The 23,249-nt window shown below is 50.1% G+C and overlaps 4 protein-coding genes across 4 annotated transcripts; 2 read left to right on the forward strand and 2 right to left on the reverse strand.

Moving 5' to 3' along the window:
- Positions 1-974: 974 nt before the first annotated feature.
- BO94DRAFT_21379 (translation initiation factor 4B) lies at positions 975-3,181 on the reverse strand. Its single transcript, XM_025606173.1, has 6 exons — positions 3,079-3,181; positions 2,922-2,978; positions 2,821-2,865; positions 2,631-2,705; positions 2,261-2,551; positions 975-2,207 (listed from the first exon to the last, which is right to left on the reverse strand). Exons 1-6 carry the CDS (start codon positions 3,080-3,082, stop codon positions 1,192-1,194), a joined length of 1,488 nt encoding a protein of 495 aa, XP_025468648.1. The 5' UTR covers positions 3,083-3,181; the 3' UTR covers positions 975-1,191.
- Positions 3,182-5,740: 2,559 nt separating this feature from the next.
- BO94DRAFT_592962 (uncharacterized protein) lies at positions 5,741-8,364 on the forward strand (the record flags this gene model as incomplete). The annotated part of the gene is made up of 7 exons (XM_025616161.1): positions 5,741-5,993; positions 6,051-6,128; positions 6,258-6,755; positions 7,147-7,239; positions 7,341-7,454; positions 7,511-7,627; positions 7,720-8,364. 7 exons carry the CDS (start codon positions 5,741-5,743, stop codon positions 8,061-8,063), a joined length of 1,497 nt encoding a protein of 498 aa, XP_025468649.1. The 3' UTR covers positions 8,064-8,364.
- A 690-nt stretch (positions 8,365-9,054) lies between these two features.
- On the forward strand, positions 9,055-18,711 carry BO94DRAFT_574061 (FMP27 family protein). The gene is made up of 4 exons (XM_025615000.1): positions 9,055-14,045; positions 14,096-18,019; positions 18,070-18,170; positions 18,221-18,711. Exons 1-4 carry the CDS (start codon positions 9,456-9,458, stop codon positions 18,279-18,281), a joined length of 8,676 nt encoding a protein of 2,891 aa, XP_025468650.1. The 5' UTR covers positions 9,055-9,455; the 3' UTR covers positions 18,282-18,711.
- Positions 18,712-18,823: 112 nt separating this feature from the next.
- BO94DRAFT_514028 (ribosomal N-lysine methyltransferase) lies at positions 18,824-20,632 on the reverse strand (the record flags this gene model as incomplete). The annotated part of the gene is made up of 6 exons (XM_025609868.1): positions 20,450-20,632; positions 19,783-20,376; positions 19,664-19,721; positions 19,462-19,524; positions 19,271-19,382; positions 18,824-19,214 (listed from the first exon to the last, which is right to left on the reverse strand). The coding sequence occupies exons 1-6, from the start codon at positions 20,582-20,584 to the stop codon at positions 18,824-18,826; spliced, it is 1,353 nt and encodes a 450-aa protein (XP_025468651.1). The 5' UTR covers positions 20,585-20,632.
- Positions 20,633-23,249: the final 2,617 nt, after the last annotated feature.

Genomic DNA, 23,249 nt, shown 5'->3' on the forward strand with positions numbered 1-23,249 from the left:
GGGGACCGCCCGCCATTTGCCATTGGGAAGGGATTACTTTACTGCTTTCAGCTCGGGTCTCCAGGCGGTGCGTGGGCGCCTTAGGTTTTTCCCCGCCGCCTTCAATCCTTCCAATTTGTCCGTTCTTGATGATTGGAGTTCGTATTATTTTTGCTTTTAGAAGTTACCTAGGTTTACTTATGAATGAGTACCTGTGCATGTTTTTTTTGGCACGTACTTGCACAAGAATTGATCGTAATGTGGTGGGTGTGTGGTGTGTGGTAGTAGCTGAAATGTGGAGATCGGGTGAAACGAAACGGAACTAGTCGATACTGCGTAGATAGATAGGTAGACAGATAGATAGATAGATAGCAAGGTAGGTAGGTAGTAGGACTTTAGTAGGTAGCAGGTGCATTCTATCTGCATCCATCCCAAGCGATTACGAGCGAACTAAGCAACACGGTAGGTAGAACTAAGCCGACCACCCATAGCAAAATACAAATACAGACAGACATCCCATGTACGACCACTCCAATCGCAATGCAAAGTCCGTTCGAAAACCAATACAAAGCCGCCAGCGACCGCCGTTGTTGAATCGTAATCTTATTCGTATGGTTGCCTCGTCAACTAAAAGAGACAGGATGGCTCCGGTAGGTGAACAAGAAAGAATAGGACTCCACACGCCATCCCGGTTCCAGAGCAAGATAGAGTAGGTAGAAGACATAGGAACGTCCCGACAGCCAAAGGCCGACGGGGGCGGGGTGCAAATTAATCGACGGGGTCTCAGCAATTCAAAGATAAAAGAATACTCTTCTTCCTTCGCATCAGCCATAAGGGTCATTGCTGTATAACACTTCATCCACGTACATGGGAATAACTAGCTCGGAGAAACGTGAACAACACTAGGAAATGGGAAAAGAAAACTTTTCGACATGCTCGACGGATAAACAAGGGGCTAGACCTGAATCATAGATCTAGACGGAGGCGGCAACCCGTAGGGAAAAGAAAGGAGAAGGTAAAAGAAGCGAGGACGATAGGAACATCAAAACAATTGGACATCGACGTAACCAAAATCCACCGGGCCACGACAGCCAGAAGCGACCGGGATCAGAGCCCGGGGGAGCAAGAGCGAGGTCTTTTCACGACGCACATCTCCAGGCATGGCGCAAGGTTTCAGTCAGCTGATGACCAGCTTTGGGGTATCGGTACTATCTATGCGAACGTGCGGCCGCCACGACGGTTGTTGCGCGGCTTGGAGCTCACGGTGCTCCAGCCCTCGTCGTCGGCGCCGGTCTCGGCAGGCCCGGCCCTCCAGTTGCCGTTCGCTTTGCTGGCGGGAGCATCGGTCGAGGCTTCGGCGCCCTTGGCAGCGGCAGCGGTCTCTTCCGTCTTGTCTTGATCAGCAGGCATGCCGCTCTCATCCTCGCCGGCCTGCCGGAGGATGTCGAAGTTCTTGCCACCCTGGGCGTGCTCGGCGGTGTCGCGGCCATTGGGGTCAGCCGGCGATCCAGACTTCTCAGTCTTGGGCTGCTGCTCCTTGGCAGGACGCTGCTTCTCGGTCTTCTCGGTCTTTTCAGCCTTCACCTTCTCGTCCGCTTCCTTCTTCTGGCGGATGGCGATCTGGCGACGTTCCTCGACCTCCTTCTCACGAGCGGCAGTGTCGATGGGGCGGGCACCACCGAATGGGCTGGCCTTGGATTCCGTGGTAGCGGACGCAGGGGCGGCGTCAGTAACAGTCCGTTTTTGGAGGTTCAAGCGAGGGCGGCTGGCAGGAGCAGCAGGGGCGGCAGCGGGCGAAGGAGGGTTGCTGGGCTCCTTGGCGGGCTGGTCGGGCCGCATCTTGGATCTCCATTGGTTATCGAGGTCGGCAGCAGTAGGAGTACGTTCTTGGAATTCGCGTCTAGGGGGGCGGGAGCCATCCTGGGAGCGTCCCTCACCCCAGCCGGGGGAGCTTCTTCTGAAACCAGGGCCGTCGTCACCGCGGGGACGGCCTTCTCTCACGGGGGCAGGTGGCGGGGAGAGAGGACCCTTGCGCTCCCAGTTGCCGAAATCACGGAACTTTCCATCACTCTCGAAGTTGCGACGGCCACTGGCCCGTTCGCTACCGGCGTCAGAGACGTTGTCGAGGTTGCGTCCGAAAGAGGAGCGGTCGGGAACACGGCGCTGGGGAAGCTCCGGAAGGGGACCTCTGCGAGTCCAGTCAAACTCCTTGACATCACGCTCCTTGGCTATAGGAACCGTCAGCTAGCACGGACAATCATCTGTGGGGAAGAATACTCACGAGGCTCGGCAATGCTAACGCGGATGGCACGGCCCTGAAGGGTAGCGCCGGAGAGGTCGAGTGCCTTCTTCAGGCCATCGACAGTCTCGAACTCGACGTATCCGAAGCCCTTGGGGGCCTTCGTCAACTTGTCCTCAACAACACGGACGTTGGTCACGCTGCAGTCGACAAACAGGTCGGAAATGTCGGCGGAGGTCGCATCAAACGACAGGTTTCCGACGTGAGCAGTGTAGGGGGGCTGGGTCGGAAGAGGAAGAGGCTCTCTCACGGCGTAGCCACCACGCTCACGCTCTGTTCTCCCATTCTCCCATCAGCATCAAACATATATTCCAGAGCAAACATCAACAACACACGGGGACGGGTTCCGTACCACCAAAACTATTGCCAAAACCGGAAGAAGGAGCAGCAGAGCGGCGTTCGCCTCCGAAGCTGGACATGGAGGGAGCTGATGACTGTTTAGCATTATCCTGAACAGGAAAGTATCGTGACCATCGTACCGGCTAGGAGGGCGTCATTATTAGCAAAAGTGATGGACTGGAGGCAAAGAACCGGTTACTTACCAGGCAAAGGCATGTCCTCCATCTCGTCAGCCCAGGAGCCGAAGTCTATTCCTTATTAGCACAGTCCATCCTCGCGACGATGCGAATCCACATGGACATACTCTCATCGGCCAAGAAGTTGCCCAGAGACATCTTCTGGGCTTTCTGCTTTGCGGGCGCTATACGTAGATAGAGACGTTAGTATCAAGGACCAGCCAGAGCATACAATATAGGCGTAAATTGGGACAGTGCGCCGGATGAGGAGGGGTTGAGACGAACCCATGATTGCGGTTGTTCAAGAGCGGGAAACGCGCCAAGGGAGTTCCTGTGCGCGTCTCAGAATAAAGAATCACTAAAAGGATGAGAGGGGAGACTTCCGACAAGGAAGATATCAGGAGTACGATGGGGGACGTCCGAAGGGCGTTGAGTGATGGGGGGTTGCAGGAGAGCTCCGCAGTGAAGGACAGAGGGGGAAAGTAGGTTAATCCGTGAGGATAATTTTTAGTGATGACGCTAGAAAAGTCAGCCTCAAAAAAGTGTTGGTGCGGCTTTGGGTCGGCCGCCTCGACCCAACCCGAGGGCTTTTTTCCACCTTTTTCCCTCGCCCTTTTGCGGAGAAAGTGTGTCTCTTCCCCCCCTCTTCTCTCCACCCGGTGACTGCTTCGGTCGGGTGATTGTGGATGGTTAACTTTTGTGCCCCTGCTTTTGCTATTGTTATGGTGGTGAATAATGTTAATGGTTCTCCGCCTGAATAGGCCCATTCCGGACTGGGCTGGGCATTCATTGTCTCGCTGTTTGGCTGTTTGGCCCATACCTACTTACTGCCTGCTGCTACCTTACTTAGCCGACACGCAGGCGCCCACCTTCCGGTTCTGACGTCCCATGCAGAATAGCCCCCATTCTTACATTCTTCATCAACCCACGCTTCCCCTGTTCTTCCCTGCAGCTTCCTTTCAACCGACTTGACCGGTGTTCCGTCACACACGTTATTCCGGGTCGCTCGGTGTGGTCTGAAGCCCCGGTAAGATGGCATTATTTACTGCAGATTAGATCATGTTCCCTCAGGCCCACAAACCCATCTCCGATGAAGCATCTGGCCACCCTACTACATTGAGGATCGCTCACGCCAAATTATCAAGTCGCAATAATCAGGCTCGACAAGTGAAGTGGTGGAACATGATATTCAAACGATCCCCCGTCGTTATTCGACCATTTTACAACCCTCTGAGAATGCTAGGCGTCCCGTGCGATCCTGAACAGTCTTGAAAACTTTGTTGTCGAAACAGGCACAATCACGAGCCACCATCACTTCTCGAATTATCGAGATGCGTCAATAAAATCGACTCAAAGATATACTGCTTTTCTGGGATGGACAACGCTCGCCAATCACCACTCGCGCTTGATGTACGGTGCAAATGAAATCACGGCTCGATCGAAAAAGTTCATTTGCACTCACCTCTGTCTTCAAACATCACAATCTAAGGAGTACCGGCACTTCAAGCAGGTCAAATGGAGAGGATTTGTGTATTGATTCTCCATGGAGAAGCTCCCGGGGAATAGCGTCAGGGCGAACAGCTATCGCTCATGTGCAGGCACACTTGGACAACGCAACGATCAATTCACCTCAGATGCTTCGCTACGCCTTGGCAAATCTTCTTGATATATCTCTGGGTTAGCTCGAGTTTTCGCATCTCTCGGCTTCTTGGAAGCGGGTGGTCACCAAAGTCTTGTGTGTACTCAGGCCCGTGGCGAACCGTTGTCCGAAGATTATGCAAGGTACAGTGCATGAGCGATACACCCAATCATGGATCCTTCTGTGGACGTATCATTGGTTTCGACTCTGATAAGTGGGATTAACAGAAGTCAGAAAGCCTCATGAAGCTGCGCGATCAGCCTTCCAAGGCTTCAACGTAGATGCAAAACTGACAGCTAGGTCTCACTCTGCATGTGGGGTCTTGAAGAGCGGCTATATACCCTTGGTCCGGTCAACGCACCAACCTGTAGTCCTGTACAACCTGAGTGACCCGCGCTCCACTCCAGTTAGCTCTCGCCCATAGGTCGTCCCGCTGCGGGGGGTCGAGATCTGCGGGCCGCCAGATACCCTGTTCATGTATGGAGTACTTAGTTGTACTTACCTGGTAGCCGGAGATCCTTGTCCCCGACATCTGTCTGTTGGAAAGATGCTTCTTTTCTGCCAAGTATACTGGGCCCCCTTAGACCGATAGTCGACTGTGTATTGCCTGTATTCATGACCATTGAGATGGTTCTACCAAAGGTGCTATGCCTGCCATGGATTGGAAATATACATGTTCGAAACTGCCATGTGTGAGCCGAGCATAGTGACGATTGAAGGATCGCGCATGAAGTTGACCTAGGCAGGCACAATACGATCGAGCGAGGTCATTCCACGGATCACAGAGAGACCGGAACATCAGTATCAAAGCAGGACCCTTTGGCCAGGGAAAAAAGTCGAAATGTCACCGTTTGTTGATTGTTTTACCTGGTGGACCCGCTTTGATAGCGGGAAGATCAAGGCACCGACCCGCCGCCCAGGCACACACACCACGCTGACATCATCCAGTGGCTCGGATTTTGTCGGAGTTTGGACAATGTCGCTCGGCTTTAGGGACTGCATCCAAAAAGCATCGACTTGTGCTGTGTAGCCTACCTCTGCCACTCACCAATTGGGTCCCAGATTCCGAAGTAGGTCTTAGGTTCTATCAATGAGTCTCGTCGTATGACCTTTCATTTGGGGGACCTTCGCCCCCAGGCCCACACTCCTGCAGTAGCTATTAAGATCCTTCGTCCCAGGCACTATGTAGCAGTTTTGAATGGACGACCTATTTATGTCGCAGAATGCCAGTTCAGTCCCAATCTTCTACTCGGTCCCTACCTTTAACTTTCCCTTAAATTTATACCCTAGTCTTGTTTCTATCAGAAGATGACTCTCATTCAGCGCACCATCCCTAGGGTGGTCAAGGTTGCTGGTGTGGCTGGATTCGCCGGTCTGGGTATCTACTGCACGAAACAATTCTCTACAGTATTTGCGGAATCAAACGAACCAAAAGCAGTGTTTTCTGGCCTGGGATTTACGACTTTACGCTTGCAGAGCACCGAGACCGTCAATCATAATACGAAACGACTTGTCTTCGAGTATCCCGACAAAACCGCTCGCAGTGGCCTGCCTTTGACTTGTATTGCCTCCCCCGAAGCAGCTTTTCTGTACTCGGACAATTGCTGACGTTTATTAGCTGCACTCTTGGCAATTACCCACCCTGAAGGGCGCTGGCTTCCCGTGGTTCGACCGTATACTCCCATCAGTGACTTGGGTAAGTCGAATCCGAACCCTACTTGACACATTCTCGTGAATGCGTGGAGAAATGGCTTGCCTCTTCAAGACGACAAACTCATTATACAGTCAAACACCTTTAAAGCTTTACTGATCACCGACTTCACAGACGAATCAGGACATCTCGAACTTTTAGTCAAAAAATACCCCGAAGGGAAAGGCAGTGGTTACCTTCATTCCCTCAAGCCAGGAGATTCACTCAGATTTGCAACTTCCTTGAAAGGATACCAATGGAAGGCAAACGAGTTCTCTCACGTCTATCTCTTGGCTGGTGGTGCTGGCATCACGCCCATCTACCAGCTTATCAGAGGCGTTCTAAAGAATCCTCAAGATAGAACGAAGATGACTCTTGTTTTTGGTGTCAATTCCGAGGAAGACCTGCTGTTGAAGGAAGAGCTTGACCGCTATGCGACAGAATTTCCTGACCGCTTTGATTACCGGTATACTGTCAGCCATCCAAAGGAGGACTCTCCCTATGGGAAGGGCTATATCAATGAGGAGCTTCTCCGAAGCGCTTTCAAAGGCCCTACGCAGAATACAAAGGTGTTTGTTTGCGGCCCTCCGGCGATGGAGGACTCTCTGGTCGGATCGAAACGATCACCTGAAGGTATCCTAAGTCGAGTAGGGTTCTCGAAGGACCAGGTTCATAAGTTTTAGAGCTGACTGATCTAGCCTGGTGGGGTTGATTGTAAATATTTATGGCGTGCATATCTTGGAAGGGTTTGGAGTATATGAGGTTGATTATTTCAGTCTGTAATGGGGTAATTCAGGGTCTCATATGATGATCTAAGACATATTATCCAAGTGCTTCCCCCTTGAAAGTAGGATATGTATGTGTAGTTTATGGCCTCAGGAGAGAACAGCTAGTTAACTAATTAGTTAGTTATAGAATGAGATTAGGTAAGCACACCGAGAGTGTCTGGTCACGTGAACTGCTGCAGTTTTCCATGATAGATACCAGCCATTTTGCCTCTTGCCTGGAGATCTTGCGACTGCAGGGACCGTCACAGCAAAAATGAGCGGTCAAAACAAGTCATTATATCCAGAGCCCAATGTGCTAGTCTCCTCCCTGAAAGTGGGAGCCGTGAGTGGTGAGTTACCAATCCCTTCCCGGTGAATGGTCGGCCGGGCCTCAATTCAGGGACACATGCCTGAGGTTTATTGCAGCAGTCCTACTCACTTGCTATGATAGGCTCTGCTGGTCTTGTGTACGGAGGCATATCAGGTGTTATTCGGTCTCCCCACCCTGTGATCCATTCTATCTCGTGTGGAATCCATTGGGCGGTTTGTGGAACCTCCTTTTGGTGTGAGTTCTCCTTTTCTATCCTTATAGATGGGAAAATAATACTAAGTGTGCCACAGGGTTGAGAAGTAACATTTTGAAGCACCATTATGAAGACAAGTCCACCCCTCAGCAGCGGGCTTATGTCAGCGCCCTGTCTGGGGGCGTTGCTGGAGGGGCTGTTACGAGATTAATGGGTGAGTTGATCCCAGTTCCATTCTCCTTTTTCCTATTTGAGAGAGAAAAGGTGGTGTCGGGGTGCTGATGCTCGGTGCGTGCTATCTACTAGGCGGCCGGCTGGTCCCAGGGCTAGTTGTTTTTTCGCTTCTAGGCTATGTCGGGCAACGCTCGTATAATGCGATCGACGCATGGCAAATGGAGAACGCGAATACGCATTCCAAGCCATTTTTGCAACGGATGGCCGATTCCAAATGGATCCCGCTCAAGTCCCTGTCGGACGACGACTACCGGGGGATCCTCGGCGAGAAACTGTTGAGCATTGAGGCTGAAATTGCACTCCTTGACGAGAAAATCGAGGAACTCGAAAAGCTCAAGACTACTACTACTACTACTACTACTACTACTACTACTACTGGACAGGAGTCGGCAAAATCGGATCCTGCAGCTAAGTAGTCGTGTTGAATAGCCACTAGCAATTCGGCTATGGGCGGGAGAAAAAAAGGTACGGCCAATCTCGACTGGCGGTCGTCGATCTTACATGTCCGATCTGAGTGTTTGAAGAATAGGACTAGATCGGTCGCCTCCAGGATAGGGATTATTATTCCATCAGCGAGCGTCATGTTGCACTTGGCTTGCACCTGCTCCGCAAGGGCGTTGTGCTCACATGGCAGTTTAAGTTGCGAGTCTACTACCTAGGTACCTTTGGCTATCGTGTTGGCAGGGAATGGGCCACCCAGTCCGGCTGGCTCCGGTTCGCAAAGCCACCGTAGCTACTGGGTGCCTGTTCCATGTTCCATCATTCCATGAAGCCTCCGGAAGGAGTTAACCTTTCGCATGTATCATATGGGCCCCAAGCGTGTATCTAATTGAAACAAGAGCTCCATATAACTAAGAAGGGCGCTGAATTATAATGTAACACTGGTTGGGACCGACCTGTTTCTTGTTGTTGGACACGCCCGGACCAGATCGCTGATTGGTTGAATGGCGTTGGGAAAGTTTCTCGAGAGATTCCCAATGGCAGGTGTTCTTGGTGAGAATGCTGCGCTGGAACGAGTGAAGAGGGAGAAGGTATGTATGTACCTGAATCCGAATCCGAATCCAACCTGGATTATTGTGTCCCTCGACTCCTTCTCGAGCGAGCAGGGGGAATGGAACTGGCTCCGATCGCCCCAGCGAAACCTGAGGCTTGCCCCATTCCGGCCAGACTACTGTAAGTTTGTTACCCAGCGAGGCTCGGAAGCTGCAGCGAAGAACCCACCTCATTATTCCCAGCAGCAAAGCCGAGCCAGCCGGACGGTCCGGCCAGAAAACAACTCTCCGTTGGACCAGTGAGAAGCCCCGGTGGGCGGCCTTCCGCTTCCAGTCTTGTCCGCGACGGGTTCGACCTTTCCGCCGCTGACAGGTTGCCCGCTCCATTGGTTTGGCATCTATGGCTCGCCCTTCCGATCATCCACACCTTTCATCATACGCTTTGTGAAAGACGGCCGGCGTGCTGAGGTCAAGCAAAATTATTTCACAAAAGCATGACTGTCTTACGGCTGCTTCGTTTCTCCCGCGACGCTTTTTCGACCCCTCGGCAGCTCTCCTCCTCTTAACGGAGACCTGTTCTTTTACCCGATCCCGCAGAAGTAAACCCCCCTCTCCCCTCTCCTCAGGAGGGTTTCGCTGCATCGACTCGGGGGAGCTCCTTTGGTTGTATAGACCATCCATTGCTCCCTCTGGCCACTTCTCACCTTCGGATTTCCTTTAGATCCATGCAACCGCCACCAGCAGCATCTCCATGGTTTCTTGCTTGACGGTTGCTCATCCTGTGCAACGGATCAGTCCTGCTGATCGCGAAATACGATGACGCTTTTCAGCCCGACCACAGTCCTCGTGGGCTTCCTGCTCGTTTACCTCTCCTCCTTCCTTATCTTCGCCATCGTCCGTATCGCGACAGGGATTTCGATTCAACGAATAGGATATTTTTCTCTTCGCCGCATCGCCTACGTTCCCCGAGATGGTGTACAGATCGAACTTCGTGGCCTTGGCCTCTCCTTACATCCGCCGTCGTTTGCGCAACCAACATGGCTCAGTATTCGGCTGACCGAGCTGAAAGTGACACTGGACCCCTCGGCTCCAGGAAAGGGGAAAAAGTCCACCAGCAAGTCTGATGCGTCGGAACCGCAGGGCCTCTCGGAGAAGGAGTCGACCAAGCCAGAGAATGGGGAAGACACCCCTTCCACCCCCAAGAGGAGTAAGACGTGGAGGAACTTGACCCGCATGAAGGAACAAGTGAAGCGACTACACCGGCAGATTCATTGGTTGAAGTTGGTGGATGTCGTGGCCGTCAATACGACCGTCAATGTTCTCGAAGCCGGCCAGATTCAGGTTGGATCATTGTCCTTGGGAGTCGACACGAGGCGCAAAATGGTGGATCGAGGGAAGCTATTCTTCCGGCGCAAGAATAATGATCCTGGCGAGCAACGACCGGCAGAGTGGGTGATGAATGTACAGAACGTGCTGCTTGGAATTGATGGAGGGGAGCCAACCGAAGTGCTGGACAATGTTCGGGTCAACATCCATGGGCTTCTCTACAAGGACCTCGAGGGTCTCAGGGATGCGTCCATCGCTTTCAAGATTGGGCGGATGCATATTCCATACGATGACGTGGTGACACTGATGCAGCGCATCAAACAACTTCGACAATCCTCTGCGGAGCCCGACACCAACGAAACCGATGACGAGGTTTCTTTCTCAGACTTTGTGGAGGAGTTGGATCAGCCAGGAAGCCGAGATGACACGATCGTACAGGCAGTTGCGGACTCGAAAGAATTTGCCGGATCAATTCTTCGCGGAATACAGGGAATACAGGTGGCTCTGAGTTTCTTCAGGTTGTCTCGGGCTTTCCAGCCCCCTTCGTCAAAGCAAACCCCTGTGTATCTGAACGTGGTATCGCATGAGCTAGGCATCGATCTCCACCGAATGGACCAAAAGAGTCCCGCCCACCGCATGTATTTCCAGCGCAATGATGTCGCCCACCAAGCCCTTCTGGCGGCCATTTCTCTTTCGGTCAGTTTGGACGACTCTTCGGGCGAGACGGATAACATTCTTTATATCCCAATGGCCACCACAACAATCAAGACTACACTCCCTTCAAAGACCATCAGCTCCTTCGATGACCATAACCCTGAGGAGCGCAATACGAACATTCTTTTTGCTAATCTCGTGGTGACATCGCCGTCGCTTGATCTAGAGCCAAAGCAGGTCTCTCGGCTCTTGGGGCTGGCTCAGGCCAAGAAGGCGCCTTCTCGGGGGAAGAAAAGGGATAACCACCGACTGATATCGCGGCTGCTGCCCAAAGCCAGCATCAAAGTATCGGTTCATGAACCCGTGGTCCGATTCGTCCTCCCAATCACGAACCCCTCCGACGCCCCTAGCGATGACTATAATTTACTAATTTCCTCTATATCCGCTATCTCTCTTGACATTGAGTCTTCGCATTCGTCAGAGGGTGGAGTTCACTACTCGTTATCATCTATTTACCGGGTGGCCTCGCACAAGCTATACTATCAGACCCCGTCTGGCGTGAAACATAATCTCTTAACAACAGAGGGATTGGAGTTTAAGGTACTACTGAGTGCATCACCAGAAGTACGCGTTATCGCATCAGGAAGCCTGAATACTTGCTCTGCACACATGGTGAACGATGAAGTGAACCGAGGCATTCATCAAGTCCTTGAGCAGTTCCGAGCTCAAACACGGCATAGAAGGAAGGCGTCCATGTCGTTTGAGGAGCGAAAACCCAGTGTTCTAAGGCGGATTCCTCCATGGTTACTCCGGTTCCAGTTTGAAGCCACTGGTCTCAGCCTGGAAGTTGCCGGCGTTGACACCAGTGTATCAGAGGTTTCACGTGGTGTCTCGTTCCAGCTCCAGTCGTGGACTGCAGATTACAGAGTCCAGAAATCGGAACCAACGACAGTAAGCTTTGCAAGAAGACGTACCCCAAGTCATTCTACAATCGGGGATGAGTCGTCGTTCCGGTTCCCTCCTACGTCTCCTCCGAGACAGAAACAAGTGGGCGCCACGGATGGAAGGCGACTGGCTCTTCATGTCCGCGGCTTCGAGGGCTTTGTCATTGAATCTGAAGACTACCTGGAGTCCGAACCCTTTTTCTCGCTGCCAAGATTCGAGGTGGCACTAAGCACGATGAGTGATCGGCTTGGACCGATATTCAACGTCAACTCTGTGTTCAAGGGGGTCTACCTGCAATACTCCCTCTATCGCTACTATTGCCTTCGGGTAGCTGCGTCTGTGGTCCAGGAAGCTTTCATGCGAAAAGCGCCAGAAATGCCCGAGCCCACATCCCCGATAGCAAAGGAGTTCACCTACCCCTCATCTCCACGTCCTTCAGCTAGAAGCGAGCTTGTCACTGTTGATGTCCGAGCAACTGTCATACAGTTAAAGACGTTTATGCCTGCGGACCCTCCGATGCTGGTCCAGATCTACGGGGTAACGGCTGGTTCTCATCGCCTCTCTGCTCCATTTGCAAAGGCACATCTCATTCGGTTGCACGCAGAAGCGCCGAAGCTCAAGGGTGTTTGGGCCAGGATAATCAGCATGAACAACGTCCGGATTGACTTACGCAAGATGAAACTTAAGCAAGGCACCAGTCTTGTTGAGCAAAAGTCAATCGACATCTGGGCGGATTTCATCCGACTGGGAGTGCCACATCACATGGTAATGCATCGCGTTATCGACAATGTGATCAACACCTCAAAAGCACTCAAGCAGCTCCATGAACGGTTCCAAAACCATACATCCGAATTTGGATCAGTAAGAGAACCGGAACAACCAAAGAAGATACCCAGGGTATCGGTGCGGAGCAAAGCTTTGCTATTTGAACTGGAAGATGATGCCTTTGAGTGGAAACTTGGTTGCATCTATCGAACTGGGCTCCTGGAACAGCACCAGCGCTTAGCCCGGGAGGAGGCATTCGAACTGAAGCTTCAGAAAATCAAGGATTCGGACCAACGCCGCTCTACGTCCAGACTTCGGGCTAGGTCAAGCCACCGAACTCTTCGCAGTGAGCGAGTTAGTGAGGAAACAAGGAGAAGCAAAAGCGCCGAGCCCAAGCCGCGGAAGAGTTTGCATGATGACATGCATGGCCGAGGCAAGAAATTTCGCTACGATACCGAGGGGGCTGCCTGCCTGTCTTCCGAATCCAAAATTTCAACACAGAATGCTTGGTATCGTCTACAAGAACACAATTCTCGTTCTTGGAAAGATAAGATTGATTCTGCTTTACGCTTCCAGGGCACATCTATAAAGGAGGTGAGAAACCTATTTTCTGGCGCTGACGAGCCACCTGAAGATGTGCAAGAGACGGAAACCGTACTGTCTATTCCGAACAGGCCTGCTCTTTTGGCTGCCTTGATAAGTGACATCAATCTTGTTATTGACAAGCCCTTCTTCCCTCTGGAGGAGTATCCCAAGTTCCTCCACAGCGTTGGTAAAGGTATACCTATGGCGACGCAGTACGCGCTGCTAGTTCCCATGAGTATACAGCTGGACATGGGTGAGGCCCGCGTCAACCTGAGAGATTATCCCTTGGATTTGTTGCATATACCGGCTTTGCGCCCTGGACAGTCTCCTAGACTGCCCAGTTGGTCTCTCCGGACGAACCTTGTGATTGCCGAAGAATACCGCGACTATAAGTCGGCCAGGCAGGTCAAACTAGAATTGGTTCCCTCTACGGAGCTGTCAGACGGGTCCATGAGTCCTCCGTTCGCCATTGAGGTCTGGCGATCCGTATCTCCGGTCAAAACATACTCCGACCCTACCATTGAGATCAACACGAGTCTGCCAACGAGTATCTCCTGGGGCATGTCTTATCAGCCTGTGATCCAGGACATGATGAAAATTATTGAAGGGTTCACCAAGACAGAGATTGATCCTTCTGATAGGGTTGGCTTCTGGGACAAGATCCGACTCAGCTTCCACTCTCGGATCAAGATCGCATGGAAGGAGGATGGAGATGTCCACCTTCGTCTAAAAGGATCGCGTGATCCGTATGTGGTGACTGGATTCGGCGGCGGATTCGTCATGTGCTGGCGCAAAGATGTCAAATGGGAGGTCCACACCAGTGATGATCCTAAAGAATTCATGAGCGTCCGCAGTGGAGAATACGTGCTGGCGATACCGGATTATAGCCACGAAGCTCGGTATATGGCCGAAGCTACGACCCAGGACTTGGAAAGCACATCCTCTTCAAGCGACATGAAGAATGCTGCTCATTTCAAGAAGGTCGTCATGAAACTTTCTGGTGACGTAAAATGGGCTGCCGGGTTGGTATTCGAGCGCAACGTAGATGATGACCAGCGGTCATTCGAGTTCAAACCACACTATGACGTCGTGCTTCAGAACCCTGTCCATGTTGACCCAGCACAGCGCGAGGTAGGTCGGGCAACTACCATGAGACGATTCAAGCGGCTAACCTGGGGCAGACTTACGATGCTTATCGCGGGTTCCGCAGTAACCACATCCACTTGTCAATCTCAGTTGTCGCTCCGGAAAGCAAGAATTGGTCCGCAGACTCTGTTCACCCGTCTGCCAGCTACAATACTGTTCACTTGACTCCTCGGTTTTTCACTCACTTCTTCAACTGGTGGTCGCTCTTCTCAGGTGTCATGTCACTTCCTGTCCGGCAAGGACCACTGTGGCCCGGCATCACTAAGACGAGCAAGAAGTTCAACCGTCATCTGGCCACAGTCAAGTACCAGTTGCTTTTCGCCCCCTTGTTTGTGGCTCACATTTACAAGCACAAGGATCGCGAAGACTATGCCGAAGATGTTGTGACGGCAACAGGCATCAAGGTCCGTCTGGATAGTCTGAAACTTGATGTCCATCAGAGACGGGAGCAAGTCAAGACCCAAGCCAAAGGCCGCTTGAAGCAAACCAAGGCAAGCGCCATGAGGATAAACCAGGCCGAGTTGGATCTGCAGTCTGCAGATTTCAGAGCCGTTTCAGCTAGTATTGAAGGGACCAATTTCGACGATATTGAGAACAACAAAGACGACATCCTCTCATCCTTCCAACAGCCCGTGGCTTCCGTCGACCTCTCTCGGTTTACGATTCCTGACCAGAACCTGGACTGGATCGACATGGATGACTTTGTTGAGCTGGATTGGATCCTACCTCAGGAGTCGAATCCCCGAACGCAGATTCTGCCTTTGGCGTTCACGCCGCGCTTTACGTATTTCCGCCAAACAGATCATGGTGAAACAGCTCCCGACGAAACGGGGTACAGCACTTTTGGTGATGAGCCGACCCATGACTGCCTTATGTCCGGGAATAATGAACCCCGCCGGGTTCAAATGGAGCTGATTCGAGAGCGCCTCGTTGCTGTTGAGGCTCAGACTCGCGAATGTAATCGTACAATCGGCGAGCAGGAACTTCGCATGACAAGAGACGTCAGCCCTGACCCCGCGCTTAAGAGTCAGCATAGCGACTATCTTCGACAGGCAGAAACACTAATGCGACGACGGACATTCCTAACCGCCGGCCTTCAACGGATCGAAAAACAACTTGCGCGGGAGGAGAAGATCCCGACAGAGAGGAACCCTGAGGCCTTTGTCAATGACAGCGCTTCCCGGATGGGAACTGACTCGGACTCGACGACTGATGGCAAGGATGCCGATATGGACGGCCTGTACTCCAGTCCGGAGGATGAACTAGCCAGTGACTTCAACAACAGATTCATTATTCACAACATCCAGCTGAAATGGAATAATTCTCTGAGGAACATCATCCTGCGCTATATCCATCAAGTCAGCCAACGGCGTGGATTTGTGTACTATATGTCTCGAAGAGCTGTTAAGTTCATTCTTGACATTGTTGATGAGCAAAACAAGAACAAGCAAAAGCATTCCAAGCTTTTCCGGACTGCTTCGAGACGCCCATCCGATGCTGGCGGGCTTGTGGACAGCGAAGATGATGACAGTGTCGAGGATCGCATTGAACAGCTGCTGAACGATGCGAAGCGCTACGTAAATGCCGAGGAACAAGAACATCCTGACCAAAGGAGACCGAGTGCTGCCAAATCCGAAGGATTCAGCGAGAACATCGCGCCAGAATTTACACCCCAGAACAGCTACCATCTGCGACTTATCGCCCCACAGATTCAACTGCAGAGCGAGAAGAATCAGAAATCCGTGCTTGTGGTCGCCGCCAAAGGCATGCAACTTCAAGTCGTGTCCATTATGGACAAGGAACGGGTGTCCGACGATGTCAGCGGTCTCGTGCAGCGCCGCTTTAATCTTTGCATGGACGGAGCCCAGTTCTTTGTGGCAACGCAAAAGAGCCTGATGAACCATCTGCAATTCTATGCCGGCAACAAGTATGGCAACCCCCCGGGGTCGGCGTGGCCTCCTTGGCTGAACCTCGAGGCGTTGTTTGACTTTGAACTCAACCCTTTTGGCTTCTCACGGATTATACAGAAGACTTCGGCCAGCTTGCGGTACGACAAGTACAACAACCTTCGCCTGAAATATAATGAAGAGGTGGCGAAAGGACAATCAGACCAACAGTACAATATGAATGATGCGGAACCGAGAATGGATCACATCAGCGTCGACTTTCCTCATTTCCGTGCCATTTGCGACTCCGCCGAGTACTACTCGATGTACATCATTGTTCTGGACCTTCTCCTCTACAACGAGCCTCTGGAGAAGGTCCGCAACGAGCGCCTAGAGAGAATCATGCTCACTTCCGACTTCAGTGATCTGAGAGGTGCACCAGAGATGGTTTTCAAACTCCAGTCTCGCATCCGACAGCTAGAGGAGATCAAGGAACATTTCCAAATCCATGCCAAGTATCTGGACAAACAAGGCTGGGAAGACCGGTTGGTGCTCGAAAAGGATCTTACTCAATGTGAAGATGAGTTGTTCTTCTTGATGAAGGCCATCACCTCTTCACAGAGAAAGATTGACCCGAACATGTCGAAGGCACATGGAGTCCTCCGCTGGAACATTTCGGCAAGCGAGGTGGTGTGGCATCTGATGAAGGATCAAACCGAACCCTTGGTTGAGTTCCAGCTCCGTAATGCTGAATATGACCGCACAGACAACAGTGACGGTTCGAACCATAACTTGGTTGCCGTCGAACGATTGTACGGCCTGAACCTCCTTCCCGATGCTATATACCCTCAAATCATCGTGCCTTATCTTGACCAGGCCCGGGGTCTCAGCGGGCCCGATGATTGCATGATCAAGGTGAAGTGGCACATGCTGGAGGCCGTTGCTGGTATTCCTGTCTTGGACGATTTTGAGGTGTCTCTCTTCCCGCTCAAGGTTCAGTTGGAGCGGGAGCTTGGCCAAAAGGTGTTCGAATACATGTTCCCTAACGTCGGGTCTACTGCGTTCGAGAATGGCGGGTTTTCGCCGTTCATGATCAAAAACATGAAGCCGCTCGACGAATCGTCAGACTCGGACGACGAAGAAAGCCCGACCTCACATGTAAACCCAGACCAGGGTGATATTTCGACGGAAGACTTGCCGCTGAAGGGCCCAGGGGCAATTGAGCTGCGGCTGCAACCGACGCTGTCACTGTCCGAGGAGGCCAGACCCAAGTCTCATCACCGCCAGCTTAGAGGTCTCGCCATGACCCCTCTTCACAAGGACAAGGACAACAACCACATACGGCCCTCAACGAGCGGCGGGTTGACCAAGAAGAGATCAGTCGACAGCCTGCGGATACTGTCCAGGCAACCCACCGAAAAATCTGTCGCTAATGGGTCAGGTGCTTCGTCGATCAATGAGGAGAAAAAGAAGTTCGCTCTCGGAAGAATACAGACCAAGGGCAGCAAGTCGAAGGAGACTCCTGACGACTTGTCTCAGATGATGTCGCGTGCGTCGAACTACATGACGCTTGCCCATGTCAAGGTGCATGATGTGGTGCTGTGCCTGAGTTACAAGGGCAAGGGAGAACACAACTTAGAGGATCTTCATGACTTCGTTTTCCGATTGCCCGTTCTAGAGTATCATAACAAGACGTGGTCGAACCTTGACTTGGCCTTGCGACTCAAAAAGGATGTGATTAAGGCTCTGATCTCGCATGCGCCCGCCATCCTCGGGAACAAGTTCTCCCACCATCGGCCTACAAAGCAGCAGCAAAAACGGTACCGTGAACTGGCCAGCTCGTCTCAGGTTATGCACCAATCAGACAGCGCAGTGAACACGTCGGACAATGCCCAAAGCATTAACAGTGTGGACTCGAACAGCGAGTATTCCGAGTCTCAGCGTTCTGGGAAATCTGGGACGTCTCCGCTTGTAAGATCCAACTCTCTGGGGTCGAGTATGCTCCATGAGCCAGGGGGTGTATTATCGGACTCGCGTTCTGCGAGCGAAGTTGACGTGGATGCCCGTTGGGAGGTATGTTTCGATGCAACAAATACAAATGGATGGGGCTAACTAGGTTGTAGCAATCTCGCAGAATTGTCAACCCTCCTACTCGGCCCATGACTTCGGGAAACGCAATGCCTAGGTCTCAGACGATCAGGACCTGGGATGATCCCGACGAAACGTGAGTTGACCTTTGCTTTGCATTAGTGCATCATACTGATCCTTGTTTAGTGCGAGCCATAAGACGTCGATTCGCAATTTTGGCCGAAAACTGATACCTTCACGGAAATGAGCCTTCGCCGTCAGTTGCGTTGGCTCTGCCTTTCTTCTATATAAAACTGTCCTCTTTCTGCTTTTATTTGGACATTCTTGCCTCGCATTTTGCCGTGTGATACCCCCAACGCAGTGGGTCGTATATAGGCGTCAACGCTTTTGGTTTCCTGTCACCATCGGGACAGTCGATGTTTCCAGGTGTTCCAGGGGTATAGTGTTATTTACATCCTCTTCTTGTGCAAAGTTGGTTTTACATTTGGCTTTGTGGAAAACATATTATAATCTTAGTTATTACTGACGGTGCTGTGCTGCTTGTCATGGTTGCTGTGTGTCTCGATGTGGATTCAAAGGACGGCCATGCCATTTGGCAGAGCGCCGTTGGGCATTGGACATATTCTTGGTTGTGTTAGTATGGGTATATAGATAGAGGTGCAATATGGATTCTTCAGTCTATTTTAGTTTGCTGCATGTTTACAAACCTCTATCCCCAACATCCCCACTTTCTATCAACAGGACCCCTTCAACATCATCCCAAACACACAACACACTGCAACAAAACCCTCACTTCAACCCCTCAATAACCCCCTCACACAACCGTCTGATCTGCCCCCACCTCTCCAACAACATCCGTAACTTCTCCCTCTCCCACGCCCTCGACCCAATCTTCTCTCCAATTCCATCCCCATCCCCATCCCCATCCAAGTGATCTTTCCGATCCAACATCCCCTCAATAATCCCAATAGTAACCACACACTCGGACAGATACTTCTCCACCCACCCCCGAATAATACCCGCCAATTTCTTCTCGTCCACGCCGTGACTCGATCTCCCTGAGATGTAGTTTCGCCAGTCTCGTCGGGAAAGGTATTTTAGGGCCGCAGCAAAGTGGATTGGTGAGGGGGGTCCGGAGGGGGAATATTTGGTGGATGGGGGGAGGGGGAGGGTGTAGTTCCTGTTGTTGTTAGTGGTGATGGTGGTAGGGGTAGGGGTAAGGGGAGGATTGCATACCCGAATATTTCCTGGGCCGCTAGTTCTTTTTTCTGGGCTGTGGTGAGGTCTTGGAAGATGATGTCGTCGAGGTAGATTGTGTCGGAGGGGTTGGTGGGGAGGAAGAAGCCGTCTGGGGGTTTGTTAGTGGTGATGGTGTTGGATAGGGATGAAGATGAGGTGAGGGAAAGGTAGGGTTAGGATTGACGAACATTCGACGAGGAGAAAGTCATTCGAGTGCGAGCCGTAGCTCATGAAGATTTCTTCGTCTTTTTCTGTATGGGATTGATTAGCTTTGCGTTCGTTGCGTTTGTTTGCTTTCCTTTCTTGTAGGTAGGTAGGTAGGTAGGTAGGTAGGTAGGTAGGTAGGTAGGTAGGTAGGTGGGTATAGATAGATGGGGAGGTAAGGAGTACCGTATCGACGTGTAGCTCTAAAAGTGTATTTCTTGCCGTCGAAGGTGACGTCGCAGTCCTACAGAGAAGCTCATAAGTATCTTAGAGGTATGAATAAGTATAGCAGACAGAGAACGCACCGCTTCATCATCATGATTAAAGTAATCCGCGAACGGGACCATCCCAATCGCATCGTTCCAATCCTCTGGCTCGTCCTTCCCCGGCGAGACGTAATAGAAGCTCCGCGAGTTGATAATACACCAGTAATAGGCGAAGGTCTTCCACTGGGTATCCGGGTAGACAGTCACCACGTGCGCCCAGGCATCCTGTAGCCGGGTTTCTTGTTGACTGAGGAGGTTTTGATATCGTGTGTCGTAGTCCGCACCGACGGGCTCTTTGGAGAAAGAGTTCCATTCCCCTGAAATGGATGGTGGGAGGAGGACTTTCTTCGATGATGAGGAGGGGGAGGAGGAACTGGCTCCGTAGCTGGAATTGGATACTCGGAGATGTTCCGGCCAGAGGACCGGCATGCTATCCTCGAACTCGTCGAACGAAGGCCAGACTTTTCGCCAGGGATCAACATCTTTGAGAAGAGCCGGATCGGCGTGCGTGAGAAACGCAGCGAGGATCCCATGGATGGATGTACCTGAGGGGAATTGCGAGGTGAATGATGAGGGGATGGAGTCGATGGTTAGCATTAGATTGACGGGGACGGTGAGCATGATTTCATTGTTCTAGACCATGTTAGTCACTCTATCACGAACTGTAGTATTCTCCTCTGGATTCATTCTCTTGTAAGTCTCCTACTTTTATTGTTCGAGTGGCTTTCATCCCCAATCGTCGACCGGGGAATCGGGCAGGCGTGATGCCCTTAATTTTGATCCCTGCGCTCTCGGCCCATTGCATGAACGCCAGGTGCTCAGCACCGGGGGAGTCTTCCATTCTTTGAATCTATATCCTGGCTACTGGGATCGGTTGCTGGGATGTGATGAAGGCTGAATGTCAGCCTGGATGAGAGTAGTTCTCAAACGCTGATTAGATAAGCCGATTGTCGATAACGTATTCGGTAAGCGAGCTGCGCATGTAAGCGAGCTGCGCACTTCCACCCGATTTCCATGACTAGATGAGATTCAAGCACCTTTTTACTAACTAACCAATTGCATTTCTATATAAAACTAATTACTAGATGGATTAGGACATCTAATCCTAGTATGCCCCTGAATATGATAATTAGAATACTGCAGCGGAGCGCGTACACGGAGCCTAACTGTAGAAAGCTCTAGATCTCTAGATAGAGTATCTTGAGCTTTAAAGACCTGATTCTCCTGCTGAAATCACTTCTGGCCTTTCTAAATAGAAAGACCCTCTGTAGCAGTAAGTTGCTTAGTAGACTTCTTTCTCTCTTAAAGCTGTGTCTTATTTATAGCTCATAAATCACGAATTTCTTAACACGCAAGAGCTGCCTTATTTAAGATTAATTTACTATATTTAATAATCTTGTCCAGCTGTATCTCTAAAGAAGAGATAGGGTGTTACAGACCCCTGCTAGCTGAACGACTAGTAAGGCGGGTACGTCAGGCAGAAGGCTACGCCCGGATGGACGACCACTCTTATCGGGTAAAGTCCTGAGTTGAGTCATCACGTGTCACATGTCACATGACCATGGTATACGGACAAGCATGTGGTATATAACATACCATCATGGTCTATAACTACCAGGCGGGTATACGGTAGACCCGATGGTATACGGAATGGTATACGAGGGATAGGATATATAAGGACACTCCTTCAAGTACTCAGTTAGTTCTGTTCTTCGTGCTCAATACAACTGTCTTTAAGTAACCATACATTTGGTAAAGCTTAGCGACAACACTCGTCCGCACTTACTTACGGATAGCTGCGCGGCACTATCTGGCCTTACTTCTCTTCTTCTGTTCAGGACCAGTTCTCTTTAGATAGTCATCAGCTTGACTTACCTTGATTCAATTCAAAGGTACGTATCGGGACGGAAGCTAAGCTAACAGGAACAGGGAGAAGCGATCCTAGGGTTTGACATTATTATATAAATAATTCCTCTTTATTTTGAGTTAGTTTATGAGAGTTAGCACGTGTTTCTGCTTGAAAGGTTACTCCACGGAGCCTTGTACATAGAGTAGATTCAGGAATAGTATGTTACGGACCCCTGCTAGCTGAACGACTAGTAAGGCGGACACGTCAGGCAGAAGGCTACGCCCGGACAGATAAGGACTCTTATCGAGTAGAATCCTGATCTGAGTAACCAACAACCGGAGCTGTTACACGGCACGTGACCATGACGGATATATCACTGATAAGCTATAATATATCAGCGCTATGACAGGATATGGTGGTACTATAACAGGACATGACAGCGCTATAACAGGACATGGCAGCACTATGACAGGACATGGCGGTGCTACAAAATAACATATCCAGTGATATGATATGACATGCCGATGCCATGATAAAGGATAGGATAAAAGAATACTCTTTTATATACTTAGCTAGTTCTGTTCTTCATGCTTAATTCATATTATCTTTAAGTACCATATATTTAATAAAGCTTAGTAATAATACTCATCTGTACTCACTTACGGATAGTTACGTGGCACTATCTAGCCTTACTTCTCTTTTCTTATTTAGGACTAGTCATCTTTTAGATAGTCATCAGTCTGACTTATCTTGATTCAGTTTGAAGGTATGTATTGGAACGGGAGCTAAGCTAATAGGAATAGGAAGAAGCGATCCTAGGATTTGATATATTGAGCACTAGTCAGTACGAGTATTATCTAGTGATAACTATTCATTATATTAACTATATCAAACTCATCACGCGCCCCACAGTAACAGGGCCTGATAATATAAGAACTGATGGGTATGGTTAATTAGTTATAAGAAAGTATCACCGCCTTAGAATAATAAAACTAGTTACTTGAAGGTTGTTTAATAATTAAGTCTATTAAGATCTGATCACCAGAGCCATTTAACAGTAATCGAGTAAAGCTCAGGGCTTTTTTGATCTAGTTAGACTTGTATCTCGGCATGAACAGAGAGAGACTTAAGAATAAGATTGATAAGATTCTTTTCACGTTTACCTACTTGATTAGATTAATATTAATTAGTTTGAACCATATATCTGCGAGTATCAAAAAAAGTTGGTAAATAATTAGGACAATAATATAAAGTAAATCTTTACTAGTTACATCAGATTTAAGCAATATCTTGAATAAATATTTGAAGATATTAATACAGCACAGAACACTAAGTAAAAATTATAGTAATTTAAACAGACTAAATCAGTATTTAAGTATATTTTAGAGTTTTTATAAGTCACTAGTCACTTGGATTAAAATAACAATGCCTATATTGCATGATTTGAAAAAGGACTCAAGATAGAGATCTAAGAGAAACTTATTTAGTAAGAATGATTAAATATATTGCTAAAAATAATTAAAACAGTAGTTAAGATTGATAATAAGTTATACGAATATAATATAAAATAATAAGAGGATTGATAGACCAGCAAGTCTATACCTCGACAAAATAGTTAAACAGATTATCAAGCTAATAATGGAAGATTAATATAATC

This window comes from Aspergillus sclerotioniger (assembly GCF_003184525.1).
Source record: "Aspergillus sclerotioniger CBS 115572 chromosome Unknown BO94scaffold_10, whole genome shotgun sequence".
In the NCBI taxonomy this organism is placed as follows: domain Eukaryota; kingdom Fungi; phylum Ascomycota; class Eurotiomycetes; order Eurotiales; family Aspergillaceae; genus Aspergillus; species Aspergillus sclerotioniger.

Bases quoted from the DNA above. Each gene is read 5' to 3' on its own strand.
- BO94DRAFT_21379 (XM_025606173.1), bottom strand. The intron at 2,866-2,921 runs GTATGTCCATGT...AATAAGGAATAG, and splicing joins CAACTTCTTGGCCGATGAGA to ACTTCGGCTCCTGGGCTGAC. The intron at 2,706-2,820 runs GTAAGTAACCGG...AACAGTCATCAG, and splicing joins GGAGGACATGCCTTTGCCTG to CTCCCTCCATGTCCAGCTTC.
- BO94DRAFT_574061 (XM_025615000.1), top strand. From the start codon at position 9,456: ATGACGCTTTTCAGCCCGACCACAGTCCTCGTGGGCTTCCTGCTCGTT. The intron at 14,046-14,095 runs GTAGGTCGGGCA...AACCTGGGGCAG, and splicing joins TTGACCCAGCACAGCGCGAG to ACTTACGATGCTTATCGCGG. The intron at 18,171-18,220 runs GTGAGTTGACCT...ATCCTTGTTTAG, and splicing joins TGGGATGATCCCGACGAAAC to TGCGAGCCATAAGACGTCGA.